The sequence below is a fragment of the Aquarana catesbeiana genome, linkage group LG01 (assembly GCF_042186555.1).
Source record: "Aquarana catesbeiana isolate 2022-GZ linkage group LG01, ASM4218655v1, whole genome shotgun sequence".
In the NCBI taxonomy this organism is placed as follows: Eukaryota; Metazoa; Chordata; class Amphibia; order Anura; family Ranidae; genus Aquarana; species Aquarana catesbeiana.
In genome coordinates this window covers 881,938,336-881,964,053 of record NC_133324.1, presented here as the reverse complement: position 1 = coordinate 881,964,053, position 25,718 = coordinate 881,938,336, and the positions used below count along the sequence as shown (strand labels likewise).

General features: G+C 43.8%; 1 protein-coding gene across 2 annotated transcripts in view; it reads right to left on the bottom strand.

Moving 5' to 3' along the window:
• Positions 1-25,718, bottom strand: part of SORCS2 (sortilin related VPS10 domain containing receptor 2) — a 1,340,427-nt gene that overhangs the window by 43,485 nt on the left and 1,271,224 nt on the right. For both annotated transcript variants that reach the window (XM_073610686.1, XM_073610693.1), the window contains exon 23: positions 9,828-9,953. In XM_073610686.1, the coding sequence (XP_073466787.1) occupies positions 9,828-9,953 (126 nt within the window). The remainder of the gene's footprint in view (positions 1-9,827; positions 9,954-25,718) is intronic.

The window sequence follows — 25,718 nt, the reverse complement described above, 5'->3', positions numbered from 1 at the left end:
AGTCAAAGCCTGTTTGGTTGTATTTCTCCTGTTGATCACAGCAGTGCAAAAAGTGGCACAGCATACAGGACCTGTCTCAGCGCCTGTTTGAATAAGCCCTTAGGGCAGTGGAACTCCTCGGGACGCACCAACAGGCCAGGTTTGCAAGATAACTGAAATACATCACAGGTGATATACTTTACTGCTCAGTGATTGCAGTATTCTAGTCTGCATCTCCCCAAGGTAATACTTAAAATCTGGCCTGTTGGTGGGTCCTGAGGACAGGAGTTGAGAACCACTGCCCTAGGGGAATTTATCAAAACTTGAGCAGACAGAGTTTGGAGCAGCTGTGTATGGCAACCAATCAGCTCATAGCTTTCATTTTTAAAGCTGAACAAGCTGAAGTTCAATTTTAATAAATTCCCCTAAATGTGTTTTACATTTCTTACTCCTGACAACTGCATTCTAAGTACAGCACATTCTTTGCTAAAGTGGTTGTAAAGGCATAAGATTTGTACTCTTCATGCATTCTATGCTTGAAGGTAAAAAACCTTATATGTGCAGCAGACCCCCCACCCCCACCTAATACTTACCTGAGCCCTCTCTCAATCCAGTGATGTCCATGAGAGCCTTGGCTGTCTGGGACACGCACTCCTGATTGGCTTTTGGCAGCAGGGGGAGCCATTGGCTCACCCTGTTGTCAATCAATCACAGCAAGTTTTTTTTTTTTTTTGAAAGCCTATGGCGTGCAAAACACACCCCAAAAACTTCACCCGGTGCATAAAAAATGTGCACACACATAAAGAGTGCTCACAAAAAAGTGCCACGGGTACACAGACGTGCCAATTCCCTGATCCCCCGGGGCGTTAGGCTCCTGCGGGGACAAAGGTACTTACAATGGTCTATCTGGCCGAAACCAGACAGACCCCGTTCTCTGGAGGGCCTGCCGAAACAGGACCCACCCAAGTACTAGGTGAGGCTCCCCCGAAGGGAGACCCCATGAGAGAGGGCGAACTAAGCCAAAAGGCCATGTCCACCCCTTCCCAAGACTTTCAGGGCTGGCTCGAGGACCCGCATCCTTACTCGTCACACAGTGAGACAAACGTGACATAAACAAGACGTGACCAGACTACATAGGTTTAAAATAAATAAAAAGTGGGGGAAAGGGATAGTGGAGGAGAGTGAGAAGAAGTGGCCATTGTGTAACACAATGACCAGGCCCTCCGGCCAGGAATAAAAAATTCCTCTGGTCCTAGCCAAAAGGCCCGGCCCAAGAGGCAGGTGCTTAAAAAGCGTGTTATGGTGCAGTGACCTTGGTGCCCAAAATCAAAGTGTCTGCCACACACAGTGATTCTATGGCACCCCTGGCCTGCCACTCCAGGGGCACTACTCCATAGGCTTTCAAGTTCAACCCCAGCCCACAGCCCAGACCACAGCAGCCCCCACCACAGGCAGAAAGGTGTGGAGATCCAGAAGCTTGGTGAGAGCCCTTTACCATCAGGCTCCACCGTCGCTCCCATCACTCCTACCTAATTACATTCGGGAGATACTAGCCACTCCCCCCCCCCTCAAAGGGGTAGTAAGCGTTCTCTCCCAAAAAACTGTCCGTAGCTAGAGCTACCACAATCCAGGCCAGAAGGCCAGGGACCCGACCCTCCGGCCAGACCCATGTGCAGCACCCATCCTCACCAGGAGGTCCTTTCTAGACTGGTTGGGTAGGCCCACTGAAGCCCCCATGGGCAACAGGTGATGACTTTCCCTCAACCGTCTGTCCAGGTCCAATTACGCCATCGGATTTGCATGCGCCCTTCCCACTATTGGTCGGGCCAACATCGCCTCCTCTGGCAACTGATAAGAACAGATTTTTTTTTTTTTTTTTTTTTTTTTTTCTTTTTTTTTTTTTCCCGTCAGCATGAATCGTAAAACTCTGAACTCCTTCAATCAACTCTCGAGAGATCGAGCAACGTTCCTTACATCATCCAGGTAAGTATAAACAAAAATCACTCTTATTATAAAAACACTTTAAAAGGACTTTTAAAAAGGAAACTCCTACCCCAACCTCCACCGCCCAAAATTCCAGAAAACATCTGCCTCCTCCACACCCAACCTCTTCCGATCAAATAATAACACACAATACAATTTACTCAACACCCATTCTGCACAATCTTCCTCAGACAGTACGAAGCTTCCCTTCCTATATCCGCACCTTGCTTCCCAGACTACCTCTTTTACAATTGCTGACAAGATCCATCCTCTCCTCCTTACATCAGGCCCTCCACCCACCAAACCATACAGACATAATTCAGGTGTGATTTCCCTTCCACCCACCACATTCTTTACCAAATCAACCAACCTCCCCCAAAGTCTTTTCACAAAAGGACAATCCAAAAAAACATGTCTGACTCTTTCAATCCCTCCACATCCTTCCCTTACACATCTTTCATCTCTTACCAAGTCTCGAATCTTTAAAAAATCCATTGTCAGCAAACATTCATGAAAACTCATCCATACGATTTCTTTCTGTTTGTTGGTCACCCCTTCTATTTCAAGATTCCTCCAGCACTCCTCCACCTGTTTTGGTCTGAGGTCAGCAATATTTGAAATTATCTCATCTTTCTTTAACCATCTAACTAAATTTTTCTTCACCACAGCACCAACACCCAAGTTACCTATACAGTTCTTATCGAACCAAACCTTAAGTTTGACATAATAGGGAGGGGGGACAAGAGCCACCGGTTTGGTGAGGTCCCGTTTTCCCCAACCCCAGCGCACAACAAACCATCCCATTAAGTATCGCATGAAACTCATAGTTTTCCCTCCACTTGAAAAGGCCTTATAATGCAATAACCAGGAATGCATCCCCATAAAGGACTCAATATTAGGGAAATTATAACCTCCCAACTTCATCTCTTTTGTTACCGTAGTCCTTGCCACCCGCTCCATTTTTGCACCCCAAAAAAACATAAACAAAAGCTTCTCAATTTTTTGTAGCCACCTCTTATTAAAAGGAAAAATTAAGCCAAAATAAAGTAACAAAGGCAGACAAACTGCCTTTGCAATCAGTGTCTTGCCTGTCAAAGACAATTTTCGGAGTTTCCAGAAGTCAAGTTTTTTTGTCAGTTTCCCTACACATTTTACAGCATTTTCCTGGTTCTGCAGATTCCTCTGGAAATGTATTCCCAGTACCTCTATTGTGTCCACTTTTTTAATCTTGCCTGAAGGGATCTCAACTAGACCGCTTAAAGTGCAAACCGCACTTTTACCCCAATTCACTCGCATTCCTGCGACACTCCCGAACAATTGCAACTGTAGCTCTGCCCTAGACAGATCCCTTTGAGATCTGCACAAAAAGGTTACATCGTCCATGTAACAGAGTGACTTCAATTTACACCCATCTCCACCTGGGACAAAAAATCCCTCAAAAGCCTTATCTTGTTGAACTTGCTGAAGGAGAGGCTCCATGATGCAAATAAACAGGGCAGGGGACAGAGGACACCCCTGTCTTACCCCAGATTTCACTTCCAAAGGTTCCGACAGGATCCCATTGATTAGGACCCTACTGCATGCACCTGTATAAAGACTTCTGACCATCTTAAAATTTTGGAAAACCCAGTTTTTCAAGAACATAAAACATAAACTTGTGGGAAACCCTATCATAGGCTTTTTCAAGATCAAAACCGGCTACTGCCAGAGGTAAGTTGTTGCACTGAGCATAATAGGCTAGATCTCTTAATAGTACTAGGTTGTCAGCGATCCTTCTTCCTGGGATTGCGCACACCTGCCAATCGCCAATCACCTTCCCGATCACTTCCTTCATCCTGTTAGCCAGAATTTTGGCAAGAATCTTGTAATCTAGATTCAAGAGGGTTATCGGCCTCCAGTTCTTTATGTCCCTTGCATCCCCTTTCTTATATAGTAGCACAATCACTCCCTCCTTCATGGAAGTAGCCAGCCTCCCCGACCTCATGCAATACCTCAATACTTCAACTAAATGCGTTTTAATCAACGGCCAAAACTTTAGGTAGAACTCTACGGGGATGCCATCTCCACCAGGGGTCTTATTCCTTGCCATTCCTTTGATCGTTTCCTCCACTTCCACCTCCCCAACCACATCCGACAAAAAACCGCCTTCATCCTTCTCCAGACTTCCTTGTAAAATGTTACAATAATCTTTTACTTCTTTCATGGTAGCACCATCTTCTCCACCGTACAGATTCTGATAGAAGGTCCTCACGCTGTCTCTCATTCTGCTCCCCTCCACTTCCTCCTGGCCATCCAACATTTTCCTCATCATCTTCTTAGGACTGAAGGCCTTTTTGAAAAAGAATCTGGAGCATTTCTCATCTTCTTCCATATTCTGTACCTTAGCACTGAAGATGATACGTTTCCCTTTCTCTTTAAACCACTTCCTCCTCTCCTCCTGCACATCCTTTAATTCCTCCTCCACCTCTAAACCTAGGTTTTTACATTTGTAAAGAAAATGCGTTCTTTCAATCAATCTCCTCCCTACCTCCCTTTTCTCTCTTGCCTTTTCTACCCCCACCTTCCTGAAAAAGCAGGCCACCTGTTTCTTAACCCACTCCCACCACTCCAGCAGATCCTTAAAACTGTCTTTCTTATCTTCTAGGAATCTGAAAAAGGAAACAAAACGCCCACCAACCTCCTCATCTTCTAAAAGCAAAAGATTGAGCTTCCATGTACCTCTTCCGAATTCCACCTCCACCTCCAAATTAACAGATCCATAAATCAAAGAATGGTCAGAAAAAACCAAAGGGATAACCTGGTAAGTTTGACACTTCAAAAAACGTGATAAGAAAATAAAATCTATCCGCGATGACACAGTGCCCCTATCAGAATGGTAAGTATGACTAAGGTCTCCTTTTTCTACCTCCACAGCTACATCATGCATACTGAAGTCCTCCACAATCTCGTTTAAGATTCGGGATGTAACGTCCAACCCTCCATCTCCACTGGCCCCTCGTCGGTCTTCACGTCTCCTGACACAATTAAAGTCACCCACCAGGACAGTTGGCATTCTCCCAGGTAAGTGTATTTTTAATATTTCCAAAAACTTAACCCTTTCTTTTTTCTCTGCAGGAGCATAAACATTCATCACCCTCACACCTGTTCCCAAAAAGTCCAAGGTCACTATCTGCAAGCGCCCAGGGATAATAATTTCATGTGACACGATCTTAACATTTGCATTATTAACCACCACACCAACCCCCTCACTCCTAGACACACACGCTGGTGCCCACACAGACGGACCCCAAGACCACTCTGCTGATGGATCACTTGTTATTCCACATTCTTGAAGACACACCACATCCAAGTTATATTTACTAACTTCATCAAACACAGCCACTCTTCTGTCTTTAGCCACGATACTACGAACATTAATAGACCCTATTGTTAGAGCCATTATCAACAGAAAAAGGGATACAGCCATAATAAAGCCTTTAAAAATCCATTCTATTCTCTGTCTCACTCACTCCTGGCTGGCTTCTCAACATCCTCCGAGGAACCGGAGAGCTGGCGGATTCCTCCTCGGAACCCCCATATTCAGGCATTACCCCTTCACCTTCCACCCCTCCAGACAAGGGCCTGTCCGACCTGGCCCTTTTACTACCGGTATTGTCCAGCAACTCAGGTGTGGAAGAACCCTCCATCCTCTGACCACATTCTATACTATCGTCACTCTCCATCTCCTCTTCTTCTTCTTCTGAATCACTGTCAGACAAACTTCCCAGAAAAGATGATGACCTCCGTCTCACATCCACATTAATAGCACCCAGTCCTGGATCAACTTGCACTACCATATGGGGAGTACCGGCCTGTCCACCTCCTTCCCCTTCCTCTTCCATTCCACCAGGGGGACCACCATCTTCACCCTGCAAAGCATCTGCAGAACCGGGGTTGACACCACCATCTGCCACTTGAGAAACAGTAGCAGTGGTTGTGCCCACAGACCCCTCTGCATCACTTGCCTGCTCCTTGGGCGCAACATCACTGGCCGGGTGCTTTTTAGGTGGAACTCCAGACGGGTCTGCTTGTGCATCAGCAGAGTCCCCCCTAGAATTCCCTCCCGCACCCTCTTGTGGCCTCCGCTGCCTACCTTCTCTCTTCTCTTTCCCTTGAGATAAGACGCTGGATAGCCATTCCTTCCTGGCAGCTTGGTAAGACCCGCATTGTTTAGCCATATGTCCTGGTTTGTGACATATGTCACATACTCTCCCCTCCTTACAGTCTCGAGCCGCATGTCCTCCCTTCCCACAGAATCGGCATTTAAGTTCCTGGTCGCACTCACCACTGACATGACCGTACATCATGCATTTTCTGCAGTATCGGGGCTGTCCAGGGTATAAAAGAAAACCCCTTTCTCCTCCAATTGTGAAAACAGCGGGAGGCCTTCTGACTCCTCCCACACAGCTTGAATCATTTTTGAAAGTACCGAAAAAGCGGTACTTCCCTGACCAAATTTGAAAGTTATTAAAGATCTTGTCACCACCTCTCAGGTTATCACAATAACTACTCAAAAAGGCCCTTACCAGGTTGATGTCCGCAAAAGGATTGTAGAGATGTACTGTTATCACTTTTTCTTCCTGCATAAAGAGCGGCTGTACTACAAATTTTCTTCCAACTTCACTGTCTTCAATTATCTTGAACTGCTCGTAGGTATTCCAGCAAACCTCGGTCGAATAGAAGGTAACATCATAAAGTTTCTGGTTAGGGAAATCCTGTAGACATAATATGTCGCTTACCCTTAGGCCAAGAACACCCGTCAAAAGGTCCACGACCACCGTCCTCAGTGTCACGTCTGTAAATCCCGGCTTCACAAGGAACCGTAGCGAGTCACGAATTCCACGACCCGCCATTTTGGTGCACCAAATGCACCAGCCGCCTTCAGGAACGACCGCCTTCCTATGGGGGCCCCCCAAAAGGAGACCCCCACAGTTCCGCCAACCGCCTAAAGAAAAACGCCTTCAGAAGGGCGATCGCCTCTCGTTGCCCGGGGACTAAGCCTTCAGCCAATAGCAGCAAGGGGGGGCCCTTCCGAAAAAGGGACGCTCCCCCCAAGGCCGACTGTCGGGTACCCCGGGCACCTTTCAACTTCGATACAAGTGAGCCGAAACTGCACTTGATCTTAGCCAAAAGGCCGAGAAGCGATCAATCACAGCAAGTGAGCCAATCAAAAGATGGAGGGAGCGGAGTTAAGCCATGGCTACGTGTATGAATGGACACACGCCTGCTTGGGTGCTTCATAGCAAGCTGCTTGCTGTGGGGGCACCCAGAAAGAGGGAGGGGCCAGGGATGTAGGCGAGGGACCCGACAAGAGGAGGATCCAAGCTGCTCTGGGCAAAACCACTGCAACAGAGCAAGTAAGTATAACATTTTTATTATTTAGGAAAAAAAAAACAGACTTTAAAATCACTTTAAGGTTAGCTGTGTGTAGTAAAGGATATGCAATAGAACAGTTTTACTTTATTAAAATGAGTGTACTGAGGTTTGTACTGTCTGCTACATATTCACTTGTGGTCACTTGTGGTCATTAAAGCATATGGCCCTTTAAGCCCCTCACACTGTTGATGCAATCTGACCACACCCACAGTTTTGGCATGGCACCGCTATATTGCCACATACCATTTTTTTGGGGGGTGCCAGATGTGCTAGCCCCGGGTGCCAGATGTGCTAGTTACGCCACTGGTGGCAGTGGTGGGCATACTTGTAACTTGTCACTTCCCAAAAGAACGGCTGAGTCTCTTTCTCTCCTGCCTCTTTTCCCGTGCTCAGGTCTCATAAGTTTAGGTATCACTCTCTGCTTTTGCAGTAACTACATTGTTGCATATGTGGACTTCCTGCAACCCCCATAGAAGAGCCCTGGGGGAACCACTTCCTCTTTCCTATATACCCCACTATGGAAATTGACTCAACCCAGGTTGACACACTGCCATCCCCGGTTAACCTGTATTAACTAAACATTAACCCTGGTACAGTAATGCAGAACCTGCCTACACTGGAGATTCGTTTTTCATGATCAAACTGTTGGTATGAATGTAGTCACCCTCTCTTGGTGAGATGGACTATGGACTAAGGAATTTGTAGTGTGCATAGAGTAGTGCAGATGACTGCAACTAAGGTCTACTGCTTACTGTATTCCAAAAAAACAGAAGTGAGTGGTAAAAGGAGAGGTTCAGGAACTGCTGAGGACGAGGAGGCAAAAAAATCCTATTATAAATAATAGGATTACAGGGCCATTAAAGTGTTTTTTTAAACTCTTTTTATAAATAATTTTAAAAACAAATGACATCACATTTCTACATAGTCACCTTCGTTTGTGGTGCATTTTTGCCAGCGTCGTACCAACTATTTAATGCCATTAGCAAAAAATGTTTTTGGTTTAGCGCGTAGCCACTGATGCACCACTGCTTTCTTATCATTATCATCACATAATCTTCTTCCCCATAAAACTTCTTTGAGGGGTCCAAAAAGGTGGAAATCAGATTGCGCTAAATCTGGGTGTTTTTTTAACCTCCCACTGCAATTGTCTGAGAGTTTTCAATGTGTGGGATGCAGTGTGGGGGTCAGCGTTGTAGTGCAACAACACAATTCCCTTTGACAGATTTCCTCTGTTCCTCTTTGGTGCAATTTATACGTTTCACAGCCATCTTCACCACAGCGTGACAACTTTTATACTAAACTGCAAGGTCAGCCGGCTTGCCAGACAGACTGGTCACATGACAATCTCAGACACAACTAATTACTACTCCTCCTCCCGTCCTCACATTTTACAAAAATATAAAAGTGCGGAAACTTTTTGAAGACACCTCATAGCATTGGCGTTACTTGACTTTCTTTCTATGCTCACACATATGCAAATCTCAAAAATGGTCCCCCTGATGAAGATTAGATATTTCCCTTGTATCGACACGCGTAAGGGAGGGGAATGGATGATGCAGGAGGCAGCTGGTCTGTCATATGGAGTAGGAGCACACAATCTCATCCACGGCTTGGCGCTATTAAGGCATTCTATAGAGCGGTGCACTAATGCACCAGACCCATGTGAGTACCCTATAATAGGGCTTTGTTTGCATTGGATAAAACTTTATTACACTATGGAAGTCTCTTTTTGATATTCATATATGAGGATGCCACATCTTTGAGCAGTATTTGTATTTATTATCTTTAGAGTAAGGACGCTGAAACCTGACCCTGGATGGTCAGTATCATGGACTTATATGCACCTGAGCACTTTATGGATCACTTTTGTATCACTATTTATATTTTATGAAATGTGTGTATATTCATGCTATATGATGTTGTAAGATGTATGACGACAAAAGTCGCTTATATATATATTTTTTTATTCTTGGGATTTAATTTATAGGCACATCACTTTAGTTAACAATTTTGTTTTTTAGGTTTTTTGCTGCAGGTTCAGCAGATCATTAAGGGGATAGCGCAGCACATGATTTACGGTATTTATTTAACTTCTACTCCGCTCGTCCTCACAGTTTCCAACAAAAATATAAAAGTGCAGAAACTTTTTGAAGACCCCTCGTAGCATTGGCGTTATTTGTCTTTCTAACTGTGCTCACACATATGCAAATCTCAAAAACTGACTTATTTTTTGCTGCAAAAGAAATGTTTCTAGTTTTCTGATTACAGGTATACATCTGAAAAGCAAATACCGTATGGCTGCCTGCATATAAATATATAATACCAACTATAAATATAATAAAAAGTTATAAAACAAACATTTGTCAATATATACCATTCTAAACGAACAAAAATGTAAACATGTTTTCATTTCCTTTTGAAGTGATTTATGTTACATTTCTGCAGTATACCTTGTCATTAGGAATGCTCCTCTTCCTCTTTGGTTGGCTTGTAGAAGGCAGGAGATACAAATCAGCCGTTGTTGGCAGTCCCGGTTTTACAACAGTCACAAGACTTTGTTCTGGAATGTTAGTTTCCTGTAAAAGTTTCAAGAAAATATTCCAAGAGTATTGGATAATCATACAGCATACATTCCCAACAGAACAATATCAGTCTGTCAAGCAAATAAATATTTAGGAACAACAAATCTCCTTTAAGATGAACTTGCGATTTTCTCATGCAGGGAAAAGAGGTCCAACTCAAGACAAAACCTTTTGTTTAGTTTTGGATAGACTGGGGAAAGGTTAGGTCTTTTTTAAGGTTTCTATTGTCATATGTATGCCTATATGGTAGATTTGCTGGCACTTCATGTCAAGTAAAGTAGGCAAGGGGAAAACTATAGGGATGAGTTACTAAAGAAGACTCTTTGCTTAGTAATGTGACTGTTTACTTAGCTTAACCTGGTCATAGATGGATGGTAATTCAGTTGGGTCAGCAAGGACCACCCGAATTCCGAACTATCCATGGTGTTTCTGCTCAATAGATGTTGATCGGGAATGTTGGAAAATGTTTTATTCAGTTAGTGGCTACAGCATTGTTTAATGTATTCTTACAGTGGAGGAGTGCTGTAGTATATAGTACAGTGGGGAGGATTCCTCCATTCGCCTTGCTTGAGTTGATGGAGGAATTTGTTGTTTCCTTTTCGATCAGTGGCTAATTGAAAAAAAAAAAAAAAAGATGCATCTATGGGCAGCCCTAGGCAGCTTAAATTATGGCCTAAAATGTTAGGAATTGGCTAAAATGTTAGCCAAAGGTGGCCCTTCAAGTACCACTGCCAGGAATCAGCAGCAGGGATGGGCAAATCTGCGTAGCTACACTTAGGAAATGGTAAAACAGACTATATATGCTTTAAGCAAGTTTATTAACAGTAAAACACTGTGGCGGCCCATCCATACGGGGCGCAGGGGCGCCGCCCCCTAATCTACATGCAGAGTGTCGGGCGCATGGATTCCAGTGGGTTTTTTTTTTTTGTTTTTTTTAGAAGCTTGTGATTAAAGCCTTAAGCTCTAATTGGCTTCAGAGCACTGCGCCCGAGCTCACCCAGTTGTGTGACAATAGCAATCTAATATTCACTATTGTCTTATTCATTTTTCCTCCTGGCCAATTAGGAAGTGGGTCCTGAGACCCATCACCTGATTGCCTGAGAGGAGAAATGATCCTATTGGCAGCCGAGGAGCAGGGAGGAGACGCAGGGGAAGCTGCCAAAGCCAAGGGGAGGAGATGCAGGGTGAAGCCACCGCCCACAGGAAGCACCGCCTGCGACCTTAGCTGCCTGGGGTAAGTGCGGGGCTAGTGACCGACCGGGGGGGAGTGATGTGCCTGTGACCTGATCGCCAGGGGTGTGGGGGGGGGGGGGTAGCGGTGGGTGGATTGTTTGTCGTCCCACCAAAAAATACCACCAGCCGCCACTGGTGAAACATTAGCAAACACGGCAAACATGAAGGTGTAAATGAACCATAACCCAAACACAAGATACCTATCAAGCTAACTTTAAAACAGTATGTACAAATTGAGGACAAAAAGCAAGCAGTATCTGGCAAGCAGAGCAAAACACTGAAGTGAAGTGAATTAGTAAAGAAAAGACTAAATAACCTCCCAGCAGCTAGCACCAGGTGGAGACTGATTACTGGGATCTGCTGACTGCTGGGAGACACCTACTGGTGGACACCGCAACAACAACCTTCCGCTCTGGACAGTGACTGCATCCCATCAGAAATTGAAGAATGAAACACCCAAGAGAAATTTTAACTCTTTCTGCATTCTGTATAAAACTCGAAAATAAAAATCTGGCTAGAGATAGGCTTTAACTAATGCCCTTTTCTAGCTGCATTTTTACCTTTACTTCAGTCCTCTGCAGGTGTTCCGCCAGATTAGGCGACCCGGCAGAATTTGTAACAGGAGTGATGTTCCCTCGCCGCCATCTTGCTACACCCCGCACTCCTCCACAGTAAGGATACACTGAGAAGGGGGCAAGCGGACATCTTGTTACACTCTCCAGGGTTTTGCATTTCACACTTAGTTTTTAACAGCAAACGGAACATATATGGTGAAATACAGAACTTAGAAATCCGACAGACTGTTTATATGTTGAATTTTAAAAGCAGTGGCAAACCTGCTGATGTCACAGGTTTGCTAATCTGACAGAACACCGCTGCTTTTATAATTCAACATGTAAACAGTCAGACGGATTTCTAAATCCTGTATTTCACTATATAAGCTCCGTTTACTGTTAAAAATAAGTGTGATATGCGAAATTCCAGTGGGTGTAACCCATTTACATAACTGGGTGACCCTGCCCCCCTCTGACAACACGGGGAAAGCCACAGGGAAGTCCCCGTGAAGTCCCCATGCATCAGAGGAGGGCGAGGTCACCGGGTGGCCCCGCCCTCCATTATATAAGAAGTGTCAGAAAAACCAAAGCGTCACACGGTGGAATACTCCCACTGAGGTGGATCGTGCGGACGTAGCGAAGAAGAAGCCGGAGGAAGATGCAGGACGAGAAGAGCGGAGGAAGAAGAAGGTGGAGAAGAAGAAGATGGAGGAAGAACACCGAAGGAAGACCAGAAGAAAGAGGATGGAGGAAGAAGAAATTAACCTCCCTGGCGGTATGCTTATTTCAGATTTTAGGTGTTGAAAGCGGTACAATTATTTTGCATGGAAATTTGGCGTTTTATATTGTAGGCCTGTAATTCTTAACAATAACACACTTAAATCTGTCCAAACAAGAGTCTAGTAGATATCCCGGGTATGATAAAGTTTGAAACACAAAAACATAAATTATAATATAATAAATAAATATAAATAATTTAAAAAAATGATAATATAATAATAATAAAATAAATTTCCCCACGATTCACTACCGCTCAATTCTGCAAGTGTTCTAATTTACTATCGCTGTTTTCTAGCTGGTCTAAAGCCACTTTTGACATAAAGGGACACTTTTTGGTTGCTATGGACAATCTCCAGTTTCCAGGCAGAAAGAACAGTATATATCATATAAAACTGCATGCAGGGCATGGGCCAAAGCATTGGGGACAAAAGGGATGTGAAATGATTTCATACAGTACTGTAATCTGTGAGATTACAGTGTACTGTATGTGTTATGGTTTGTACATTTTTTTGAATTTGCCGTTCCCTGCGACGCTCGCAGGGAACGGAGCCTGGCACGGAGAGGCTTCGGAGGAGACAGAGCCCGCAGACACAGCGGGGGACATCGCAGGATCCTGGGGACAAGGTAAGTAACGCCGCACCAAGATCCTGCAATGTAATCCCGAGTGTGGCTCGGGGTTACCGCTAATGGGACTGAAATTTAACCCCGAGCCACACTCGGGAATACCGTCAGGGAGGTTAATAAAGGACTTGTCAAAAACCATCTCTTGTGTTTTTTAACCTTTTTGACACTTTTTTTGTGAACTGGTAGGGGTACATTCGTACCCCATTACCAAATCACACGGGGGGGCGGGATCTGGGGATCCCCTTGTTAAAGGGGGCTTCCAGATTCCGATAAGCCCCCCGTCTGCAGACCCCCACAACCACCGGGCAAGGGTTGTGGAGATGAGGCCCTTCTTCCCATCAACATGGGGACAAGGTGCTTTGGGGAGCTACCCCAAAGCACCCTCCCAATGTTGAGGGCATGTGGCCTGGTACGGTTCAGGAGGGGGGGCGCTCTCTTGTCCCCCCTCTTTTCCTGCAGCCTGCCAGGTTGTGTGCTTGGATAAGGGTCTGGTATGGATTTTTGGGGGGACCCCACGCCATTTTCTTTTAAATTTTGGCGCGGGGTTCCCCTTAATATCCATACCAGACCTGACGGGCCTGGTATGGAATTTAGGGGGACCCCCACGCATTTTTTTTTTAAATTTTGGTTTGGGGTTCCCCTGTGGGGAAATTCCATGCCGTTTTTTATCAATGAACTTTTATGTGTATTGCCGGACCGACAATTCATTATAGCCGGCGCTAGCGATAGTAGTTTTACATGACTTTTTTCCTTTAGAAATGTAATTTTGCTGTCAGACTGTTCTAAATACGGGAAACATGCGCCCCTTTACAGGCATACTATAGACACCCCCCAGGAAATTTAAAGGAATATTACACTTTTATTGTTTCACTTTAAGCATTAATAAAATCACTGCTCCCAAAAAAACGTCCGTTTTTAAAACTTTTTTTTGCATTGATCCATGTCCCCTGGGGCAGGACCCAGGTCCCCAAACACTTTTTATGACAATACCATGCATATAAGCCTTTAAAATTAGCACTTTTGATTTCTCACATAGACTTTTAAAGGGTGTTCCGCGGCTTTTGAATTTGCCGCGAACACCCCAAATTGTTCGCTGTTCGGCGAACGGGCGAACAGCCAATGTTTGAGTCGAACTCGTGTTCGACCTGAACACAAAGCTCATCCCTATTTGACACCAACAAAATCTGACATTTCTGGATATGTCTGAGCTAATAGAGGAGTAAACACAGCCTGTGTTATGCTCCCTTTGACTGCATATCAACCACACACAGTCAATAAAGCAGGATCTAGTAAATCAGACAGAGAATGGGACGGTACTGTTCCTTTAATGGCCTTCATCATTTTCCCCTTATTAAATAAGTTCAGGGGTGTTTATTTTGTAAATGATTCTGCTCTTTAACTTCCACTGTCCTTTTAAATTGTCGATATGCGTTTACATAAATAAAATTTCTGTATAGTTTGGATGAAAAACCTGCCAAGAAGAAATGACCATAAATCGACTTTTAATCAAGCATGTGTCTGAGGCCGGCCCGACATTCATAGTTAAGCCAAGCGGACAGCAGGGTGATATAAGATTTCCAGAGCGGGATGTAGTCTGCTACACTGAGATCTTGGCTTTGGACAGGATCTCACACTATTTATCGTTTGACAATAATAAGAAGTGATCTGTAATTCACATTCTGGATAAGGGAGCTGTATATATTTCTTAATCACATTCCCAGATAAACATTTATTCTGCCAGTTTTTGGGCGCACTTCTGCCAAGGAGGACATCTCTGCATATAAATCATGCTACTATTTTCCTGGGGTGGAACCAATTTCTATAGTATATGGCAGATTCTTTAGGTGGTAAAAAAAAAAAATGAGCACAAAGTTGGAGTTGTAGCTCATAGTGACCAATCAGATCTCTTGTTTAACCCCTGTATTCTGTAGACTAACATTTCCTTGGATGATGTTTAATGAAAAGGGAATATTAAGCTACTTTCTGTTTTGGAATGAGCTTGATGCTCATTCTGTGAATGTTGTCTGGATATCCATAGAGAACGAAACAGCATGGTTAGCAGTCACATGATCACCGTGCCAGTTATTAGGTGCAGTCACATGATCACCGTGCCAGTTATTAGGTGCAGTCACATGATCACCGTGCCAGTTATTAGGTGCAGTCACATGATCACCATGCCAGTTATTAGGTGATCACATGGCTTTGCCTGTCAACAACTGTCCAGGACAATGACAGCTGCCCGAGTATTTCTTCTTATGTGGATTCCTTTGTTGAAAAACATGCCTCTTAAGAAGAAGTCTGTGCATGTCCAAAACATTAATAACATACCTCCCAACTTTTTGAGATGGGAATGAGGGACAACTATCAGCAAAAGTATGCAGGCATAGGACACACCCCTTGTCACGCCCCCTTAAAGGAGAATTGTACAAAAAAACAAGGTTAAATCCACAAGTGCTTTTTTTACCACTACTATACCTTTATATTGGCTTTTGGAATTTACAAATGCAGCAATTTAGAAATCAGATGAAAGGTTTAACACTGGAAAACACTTTTTAATAGATAAAAAGTACATTTTATATACATCTATATAGATCAGACCAAAATGAGGGACAAATGAGGAGGAATGAGGGACAGAGGGACATTGCTCCAAATCAGGGACAGTCCCTCCAAATCAGGGACAGTTGGGAGCTAAGTTAATAATAATAAAATTTGAAAGATGGTACTAAACCCAGAACCAAAAATGTAATATAATACAGTTTACCAATCATTAGATGTGGTGGCTGCATTTGTTTTGTTTTTTTAGGCTTTTTTCACTCTGTTTTCCCCTGGTGATCTGGTCAGTAACTCACCTCCTGTATTATATAGACACCAATCTAGACAAAGGAGCACAGGGGACTGAGTTGGACAGCAGCATTGTCAGTCTGGGGGGAGGGGAGTGTCAGAGGTACTAGCAGATTTAACCCCTTCATGCTGACGTAACACAAATATGCGGCCTTCGGCTTGAAGGGGTTCTACTGTTTTTTAGAGCTGACGATCGGCTTTCTTGTGATAACAACCGATGTGGCTAAGAAGCCGCTTGGCTGTTATCCCCAGCAGTGGGAGGGGACGTGTCCCCCCCTCCCGCCTCCTTCAGCAGTCACCCATCCTCTCCCATCTCACTGGGAGGCCTGAGCAACCAGCTGGCACGTTCATGGAGAACGAGCTGAAATCGGCTTTGTTCGGGGTCTCGGATCTAGTAACCCGGAAGCGATGTCATGACATCACTTCTGGTTTACTGGAGCCTTATGCCCCGTACACACGGTCGGATTTTCCGACGGAAAATGTGTGATAGGACCTTGTTGTCGGAAATTCCGACCGTGTGTGGGCTCCATCACACATTTTCCATCGGATTTTCCGACACACAAAATTTGAGAGCAGGCTATAAAATTTTCCGACAACAAAATCCGTTGTCGGAATTTCCGATCGTGTGTACACAAATCTGACGCACAAAGTGCCACGAATAAAGTTCAGAATAAATAAAGAGATGAAAGCTATTGGCTACTGCCCCATTTATAGTCCCGACGTACGTGTTTTACGTCACCGCGTTCAGAACGATCGGATTTTCCGACAACTTTGTGTGACTGTGTGTATGCAAGACAAGTTTGAGCCAACATCCGTCGGAAAAAATCCTAGGATTTTGTTGTCGGAATGTCCGCTCAATGTCCGACCGTGTGTATGGGGCATTAAAGGTGCCAAATTAAAAAAAAAATGACAGCTTTTATGTGCAAAGGAGGGATTTGGGGTCTTATAGACCCCAGATCCCTCCATAAAGAGTACCTGTCACTGCCTATTACTGTCACAAGTGATATTTACATTCCTTGTGACAGCAATAAAAGTGATCAGACATATTTTTTTTTAAAGGGACAGTGAAAATGTAAAGCGCCCCATCCCTCCGTGCTCGCGTGTAGAAACGAACACATATGTAAGTCACGCGCAAATGTAAACAGTGTTCAAACCACATGTGAGGTATTGCTGCGATCGTTAGAGGGAGAGCAAAAATTCTAGCACAAGACCTCCTCTGTAGCTCTAAACTGGTAACCTGTAAAAAAATTTAAAGCATCACCAATGGTAATTTTTATGTACTGTAGTTTGTCACCATTCCACAAGTGTGCGCAATTTTAAAGCATGATATGTTAGGCATCTTTTTACTTAGCGTAACATCATCTTTCACATTATACAAAAAAATTGGGCTACTATTTTAATTTTTTTAAATTCGTGAAAGTGTATTTCTTCCAAAAAAATTGCATTTGAAAGACCGCTGCGCAAATACAGTGTGACATAAAATATTGCAATGATCGCCATTTTATTCTCTAGGGTCTCTGCTAAAATATATATATATGTAATGTTTGGGGGTTCTATGTAATTTTCTAGAAAAAATACGGATTGTCAGAAAAAGGCTTAGGCATTACACTAATAAATTGTAGCTGAAATCCAGCTAATACTTTATAATCAGTTACAGCAAACATTTTTTTTTTTTATTTGGGATAAAGGTTTTGCATAAATAAATAAAAGCTGATCATTTTAAGCACCCCCCACCCTTGTTAAATGATCTGTGTCCTCCCTGTAACTTGCAAGAGAGCTTTTCTGTTGAAAAACAACAGACTTACTGGCTGGATCACCAGATGAAAATAGAAGAAAGAAAGCCTAAAAAAGGAAGCTAATACAGCCATCACATTTAAGAATTGGTAAGCTGAAATATAATAAATGTCTGCTTTTGGGTTTAATACTGCTATAAATGTTTAAATACAGTTAAATTTAAACTTAATTTGGAAAAAAAAGTACAATTGTCAAGCCATAATAAAAATCTCAGCAATTAATGTAAAATTAAATTTAAAAAATTTGTATCAAATAAAATACTAATATTTCCTTTAAACATAGGTAGGCAAATTAGTCATTGAGTTATTGTCAAATTAACCGACACATATTATATAGGTGGTCTGGAAATCTAGACATCTAAGATGCAAAAGGGTTGATTTTTTTTCCTAAACTGAAAATTTAAATGTGATTGGGTGCTATTGCAACTCTACTTTTTTGCTAATTTTCTAGTTTTCAGTTTAAAAGGATCAGCAACCTAGCCCTGAGGAAGCATCTTTTTTTTTTTCATTTACTGACAACATATTCCAGACAAGATTCAATAACACATGAATAGAAAAAACTATTTTCCTTTGCAACATTTGCAATTCAGTAAAAGCTGTTCCTATAAAGTGCTTCTTTAAACGTTATGTACATTAGTGTGGCCATAATAATAATAATAACAAAGTGTGTGAACCTAGTACCTCTGCATTCAAAGTGTGGGAACCTAGTACCTCTGCATTCAAAGTGTGGGAACCTAGTAGCTCTGCATTCAAAGTGTGGGAACCTAGCATTCTAGCACCTCTAATAACCCTTTATTTGATTCTAATGCTGATGGGTGGCATATTGACCTCCATTTCACCCACAGGGCCATGAGATGGAGCTAAGTCCTTCCTTCTCCCTGATTTGTGTCCACAAATTAGCGGTGTGACTTTAAGCGGAGTTCCACCCAAAAATGGAACTTCCGCTTTAAGAGAAGGTGACCCCCTGACATGCCACATTTGGCATGTCATTTTTTTTGGGGGGGGGGAGTGGATCCCCTCTTTTTTGAGGGTTCCAGCTCCCACTTCCTCCTGGCGCGCTGCGGCACCTCTCCCCCCTCCCTCTCGGCAATCATCTGGGACATGTCATAGGTCCCAGGTGATTGCCCGGCCAGTCACGGCGCGCCAAGCGGCTTGTGCATGCGCAGTGTGTGCCGGGCTGTGAAGCCACAGCCGGGCGCCCACAGTGACTTTGCCGGCGCCGCAGAGAGGAGGGGGAGACAAGCGGGGCTTCGTTCCCCCGCATCGCTGGACCCTGGGACAGGTAAGTGTCCAATTATTAAAAGTCAATAGCTACAGTATTTGTAGCTGCTGACTTTTAATTTTTTTTTATTTTTAAGCGGAACTCCGCTTTAAGAAGAGGGTGAGGCTGAGCTCAAGGCAAGGCTCCCTGCTCACACAAGGAACTTCTGAGATCATTCTAAGTTTACTGCCAGGTCTATTTGGCTTGCAGTTGTCCTCCTTTTCACCTGCATTTAACCTACTAAATTGCATCAACCTATCCTGGCATTCCCATTGACTGTGGGAAGTTCATAGTGTGCAGTAAAATTAGAGTAAGGAGTTTTAGTACGGAAAAGGAGCCTGCACAACTGTAGAAGACTGCAGTAAGGTTGGAGCTCAACTTTAAATTTAGACTGAATTTCACAGATTCGAATGGTCTAATTTTCATCCAAATTTCAGAAAAATTTTTGGTGATTTGCATTTTTCAAAAATCTTCTTGGAGAGAACTCAAAGGCTGTTTTTGCCCTGTATTTGCTCCTGCTGTTACCTGAGCACCCTTAGCTTGTCTGCTAGTAAAACCAGGCCCTACCCTTCTATCCTAGTATCCCTAGAAGACGTTTTTTAAAGGAAATGGCCCAGGCTGTCTTTTAGGCCCCGTCTTCTCAGCAGGTAGGTCTGCTAGGAGCTTCCCAAACCATTCTGCCCTATTGTACATCATTTCCTGTTCTGTAATTTTTTGAGCCTGGTTCTAATTTCCAATGACTTTAATGGGACTTCTGTTTTGGAAAAGCAAATCTCAAAGGTTTGCACATTTTTCAAAAGTTTGGCACAACTACTGATCAACTATGCAGAAGTTTGTTCATCTCTACTCATGATGAAAAAAGAATGTGTGATGGATAACTGCAGAGGCGGAAAAGTTGCCTCCCCTGTCACAGGACTATAGTGCCTAATGGTAAATCCGGCCTTGCTAATACTTCTTATCATGTCATAGTTACCAATGGGAGTATTGGGAACAGCCACAGCAATGCTTCTAGTGATTTTAAAGCAGAGTTGGCACAGACAAACTGTTATTCTGGGTGTTTGCTTAAGAAGCCTTCAGTTTATATGTAGAATTGTCAGCAGCTGTTATTAAAATGTATAAAAGCGTTTTAGTTTAGACTAGGGTTCTTTTTGAAAACCATTTATATATGAATAATAATTTAATTGAATCTCTTTATGACAGGTATTTTTCACCTTTATGATTGACTGTTTTTAAACTTGTGTCAAATTTACTGTAACAGCAGTGACTGGCCTGATTCACTTACATTAGTCTGAGTGTTTAGCTAAAGCCTGTTATGTGCAATTTGGACGATTAAATAAATCTGCCTTGAAACATTCATAAACTGAGGCCACGCAGTTCTAGTATTCCCAGATGCCTTCAAACACAGCTAGAGTGATTTCATGCACTGTCAGCAATCCCTGAGCAACTGATCAAATCAATATGAGCAAAACAATCTGAAGGACGTCACATAGTTGGAAATTAATGCCTTCCTGTGCACTGACGTATACTATATATTCCTCATGTGTGGTGCTCATGTGGAGGGGTCATTAGGTTCATTTATGCTTAAAGGCTAGGGATGAGCTTCGAGTTCGAGTCGAACTCATGTTCGACTCGAACATTAGCTGTTCGCAAGTTCGCCGAACAGCGAACAATTTGGGGTGTTCGCGGCAAATTCGAATGCCGCAAAACACCCTTTAAATGTCTATGGGAGAAATCAAAAGTGCTAATTTTAAAGGCTTATATGCAAGTTATTGTCATAAAAAGTGTTTGGGGACCCGGGTCCTGCCCCAGGGGACATGGATCAATGCAAAAAAAAGTTTTAAAAACAGCCGTTTTTTCAGGAGCAGTGATTTTAATAATGCTTAAAGTCAAACAATAAAAGTGTAATATCCCTTTAAATTTCGTACCTGGGGGGTGTCTATAGTATGCCTATAAAGGAGCGCATGTTTCCCGTGTTTAGAACAGTCTGACAGCAAAATGACATTTGGAAGGAAAAAACCTATTTAAAACTACCCGCGGCTATTGCATTGCCGACAATACACATAGAAGTTCATTGATAAAAACAGCATGGGAATTCCCCACAGGGAAACCCCAAACCAAAATTAAAAAAAAAAAAATGACGTGGGAGTCCCCCTAAATTCCATACCAGGCCCTTCAGGTCTGGTATGGATATTAAGGGGAACCCCGGCCAAAATTAAAAAAAAAAAATTACGTGGGGTTCCCCCTAAATTCCATACCAGACCCTTCAGGTCTGGTATGGATTTTAAGGGGAACCCCGCGCAAAAAAAAAAAAAAAAAAAGGCGTGGGGTCCCCCCAAAAATCCATACCAGACCCTTATGCGAGCACGCAACCTGGCAGGCCCCAGGAAAAGAGGGGGGGACAAGAGTGCCCCCCCCTCCTGAACTGTGCCAGGCCACATGCCCTCAACATTGGGAGGGTGCTTTGGAGTAGCCCCCCAAAACACCTTGTCCCCATGTTGATGAGGACAAGGGCCTCATCACCACAACCCTGGCCGGTGGTTGTGGGGGTCTGCGGGCGGGGGGCTTATCGGAATCTGGAAGCCCCCTTTAACAAGGGGACCCCCAGATCCCGGCCCCCCCCGTGTGAAATGGTAAGGGGGTACTTACCCCTACCATTTCACTAAAAAACTGTCAAAAATGTTAAAAATGACAAGAGACAGTTTTTGACAATTCCTTTATTTAAATGCTTCTTCTTTCTTCTATCTTCTAGATTCCGATAAGCCCCCCGCCCGCAGACCCCCACAACCACCGGCCAGGGTTGTGGGGATGAGGCCCTTGTCCTCATCAACATGGGTACAAGGTGTTTTGGGGGGCTACCCCAAAGCACCCTCCCAATGTTGAGGGCATGTGGCCTGGTACGGTTCAGGAGGGGGGGGGGCGCACTCTCGTCCCCCCTCTTTTCCTGCGGCCTGCCAGGTTGCGTGCTCGGATAAGGGTCTGGTATGGACTATTGGGGGGACCCCACGCCGTTTTTCTTTTTTTTTTGGCGCGGGGTTCCCCTTAAAATCCATACCAGACCTGAAGGGCCTGGTATGGAATTTAGGGTGACTCCCACGTCATTTTTTTTTTTTATTTTGGTTCGGGGTTTCCCTGTAGGGAATTCCCATGCCGTTTTTATCAATGAACTTCTATGTGTATTGTCGGCAATGCAATAGCCGCGGGTAGTTTTAAATGGGTTTTTTCCTTCCAAATGTCATTTTGCTGTCAGACTGTTCTAAACACAGGAAACATGCGCCCCTTTACAGGCATACTATAGACACCCCCCAGGTACGAAATTTAAAGGGATATTACACTTTTATTGTTTGACTTTAAGCATTATTAAAATCACTGCTCCTGAAAAAACGGCCGTTTTTAAAACTTTTTTTTGCATTGATCCATGTCCCCTGGGGCAGGACCCGGGTCCCCAAACACTTTTTATGACAATAACTTGCATATAAGCCTTTAAAATTAGCACTTTTGATTATTCATGTTCGTGTCCCATAGACTTTAATGGTGTTCGCGTGTTCGAGCGAACTTTTTTCCTGTTCGCATGTTCTGGTGCGAACCGAACAGGGGGGTGTTCGGCTCATCCCTATTAAAGGCTAAATTCAACGTTTCCATAAAATGGATTAGTGAGGGAAAATCATCCCAATGGGGACGCTAACAAAATTGTTAACCTGATACAAAATGTTAGTTCTTCCACACTCCATAGAAAACTAAAAAAGTTGGGCTTGAGTTAGGCTTAATGGGCTAAGTTCCCTAGTTCCAGAAAATAGATTATGCAATGAAGGGGTCCCAGTAAGTATTAAAAAACAGTTTGTTCGTTATATTCTCATATACCTATAGGCCATTAAGGCTCCCTCGAAGCCCGGTTCGAAAAATTCCCACTTAACAATATTTTTGTCCTACCTTGTTGCTAGGACATGAAAACCATTGGATGTTTACTCTCACCATTACAGGAGTGAAAACCTACAATTTGTTTGTCTTAGCAACAAAGCTATATAGTTGTTTAACACCTAATGGGGCACCTTGACTGCATAGGCTATTTTCTGAAAAATGTGCACTTAGCCTTTAAAATCTAACACCAGCCCAATTTGTTTCAGTTTTGAAGGGTGTCGAAGAACTAACATTTTGTGTCAGGTTAATATTTCTGTCAATGATTCCATTGGGATGTTTTTTTTCTCTCACAAATAGAAGTGCATCTAAAGGAAATATGGTCAAACTCTTTAAGGTTTATGTAGAGCTAAAATATATTTATTTAATTTTTTTTACAATATGGTAGAAAAGGGTTAGACCCTCTGTCAAGATGTTTTGCTGTCTGTGTCCCCACTGAGAAGATTCACTCTCTCCTATCAGTTCTGGTGACCACTGTCACAGAGACTTATGCCGCATACACGTGGTCGGATTTTCCGACGGAAAATGTTCGGTGGGAGCTTGTTGTCTGCATCTCAAATTTTCTGACAACAAAATCCGTTGTCGTAAATTCCGATTGTGTGTACACAATTCCGACGCACAAAGTTCCACGCATGCTCGGAATCAAGCAGTAGAGCCACACTGGCTATTGAACTTCATTTTTCTCGGCTCATCGTACGTGTTGTACGTCACCGCGTTCTTGGCGATCGGAATTTCCATTACAAGATTTGTGTGACCGTGTGTATGCAAACAAGACAAGTTTGTGCCAACACCATCGGAAAAAAAACATGGATTTTGTTGGCGGAATGTGCGATCGTGTGTATGCGGCATAAAAGTGAGGGGAAATCCAAAATTATTGTCACCAGAGCAGGAGATGACACATGTTCTGGTGACAACTCTCTAAGATAAAAATTCCTCTCACATTGGGAGGTTTCCTCTGATTTCCTGTTGTATCTCCAGGACAAGTGAATAGAATTCTCCCTAATGGGACACGGACAGCACAATAATCCTTCCCTGATATTACCATCTCCATGATTTACTGTAGGAATGGTGTTATTTGGATGGTGAGCTGTATTGGATTTCTGCCAGACAGACATTTTGTTTTATCGTTGAGGCCAAATAATTAAATTTTAGCCTCATCTGACAACCTCAAATGCAGCAATAAGGTTCACCATCCAAATAACACCATTTCTACAGTAAAGCATGGAGTTGGTAGTATCCTGTTATGGGGGTGTTTCACTGCAGCAGGGACTGGAGCACTTGTCAGGATGGAAGAAAAATGGATGGGGCAACATATAATCAAACTCTTGAGGAAAACCTGCTGCCCTCTGCCAGAAAGTTGTCAATAGGAAGAAGTTTTACTTTCCAACATGACAATGGCCCAAAGCACACAGCAAAAATGACCACACAGTGGTTGAAGGATAAAAAGGTGAATGTCTTTGCATGGTCTAGTCAGAGCACAGACTTAAACCACATTGAAAATCTGTGGAATGACTTGAAGACTGCAGTCCACAAACGGTCACCATCAAATTTAATTGAACTTGAGCAGTTCTGCAAACGAAGAGTGGGCAAATATTGCAAAGTCTAGAAATGAAAAGTTAGTAGAGACAAATCCCAACTAGGGTTGGGCAACGGTTCGGCCCAAGCATAAGTTCAGGCCGAATATTGGCCCGTTTAGCCATTCGCAGAACTCCCGAATGTGCAGGGTGTTCACCGGGTGTTCGCCCTGCCGAACATCCCGCAATGCACTGCGAGCTGCACAGTGCATTGTGCGCCCTGATTGGACAAAGCTTTGCTCAATCAGGGCACAGTGTAAGCTGGTTGTTAACCACTTAAGGACCGCCTAACGCCGATTTACGTCGGCAAGGCGGCACGGGCAGGCAAAATCACGTACATGTACGTGATTTGCCTCTCGCGGGTGGGGGGTCCGATCGGACCCCCCCCCGGTGCCCGAAGCGGTCCCGTTCTGTTCCCCGGCGATCCGAGATGAGGGGGAGGCCATCCGTTCGTGGCCCCCCCCTCGCGATTGCCGCCGGCCAATGGGAACACTCCTTTGCTGCTGTATGCTAAACAGCAGCAAAGGAAATGATGTCATCTCCCCTCGGCTCGGTATTTTCCGTTCCAGCGCCGAGGGGAGAAGACATCAATGTGAGTGCACAACACACACACACACAGTAGAACATGCCAGGCATACAAAACACCCCGATCCCCCCCCCGATCGCCCCCCGACCCCCCCCCAATCACCCCCCCCCCCCTGTCACAAACTGACACCAGCAGGTTTTTTTTTTTTTTTTTTTTTTTTTTTTCTGATTACTGCATAGTGTCAGTTTGTGACAGTTACAGTGTTGGGACAGTGAATATTACCCCCCTTTAGGTCTAGGGTACCCCCCTAACCCCCCCTAATAAAGTTTTAACCCCTTGATCACCCCCTGTCACCAGTGTTGCTAAGCGATCATTTTTCTGATCGCTGTATTAGTGTCGCTGGTGACGCTAGTTAGTGAGGTAAATATTTAGGTTCGCCGTCAGCGTTTTATAGTGACAGGGACCCCCATATACTACCTAATAAATGTTTTAACCCCTTGATTGCCCCCTAGTTAACCCTTTCACCACTGATCACCGTATAACCGTTACGGGTGACGCAGGTTAGTTCGTTTATTTTTTATAGTGTCAGGGCACCCGCCATTTATTACCTAATAAAGGTTTAGCCCCCCGATCGCCCGGCGGTGATATGCGTCGCCCCAGG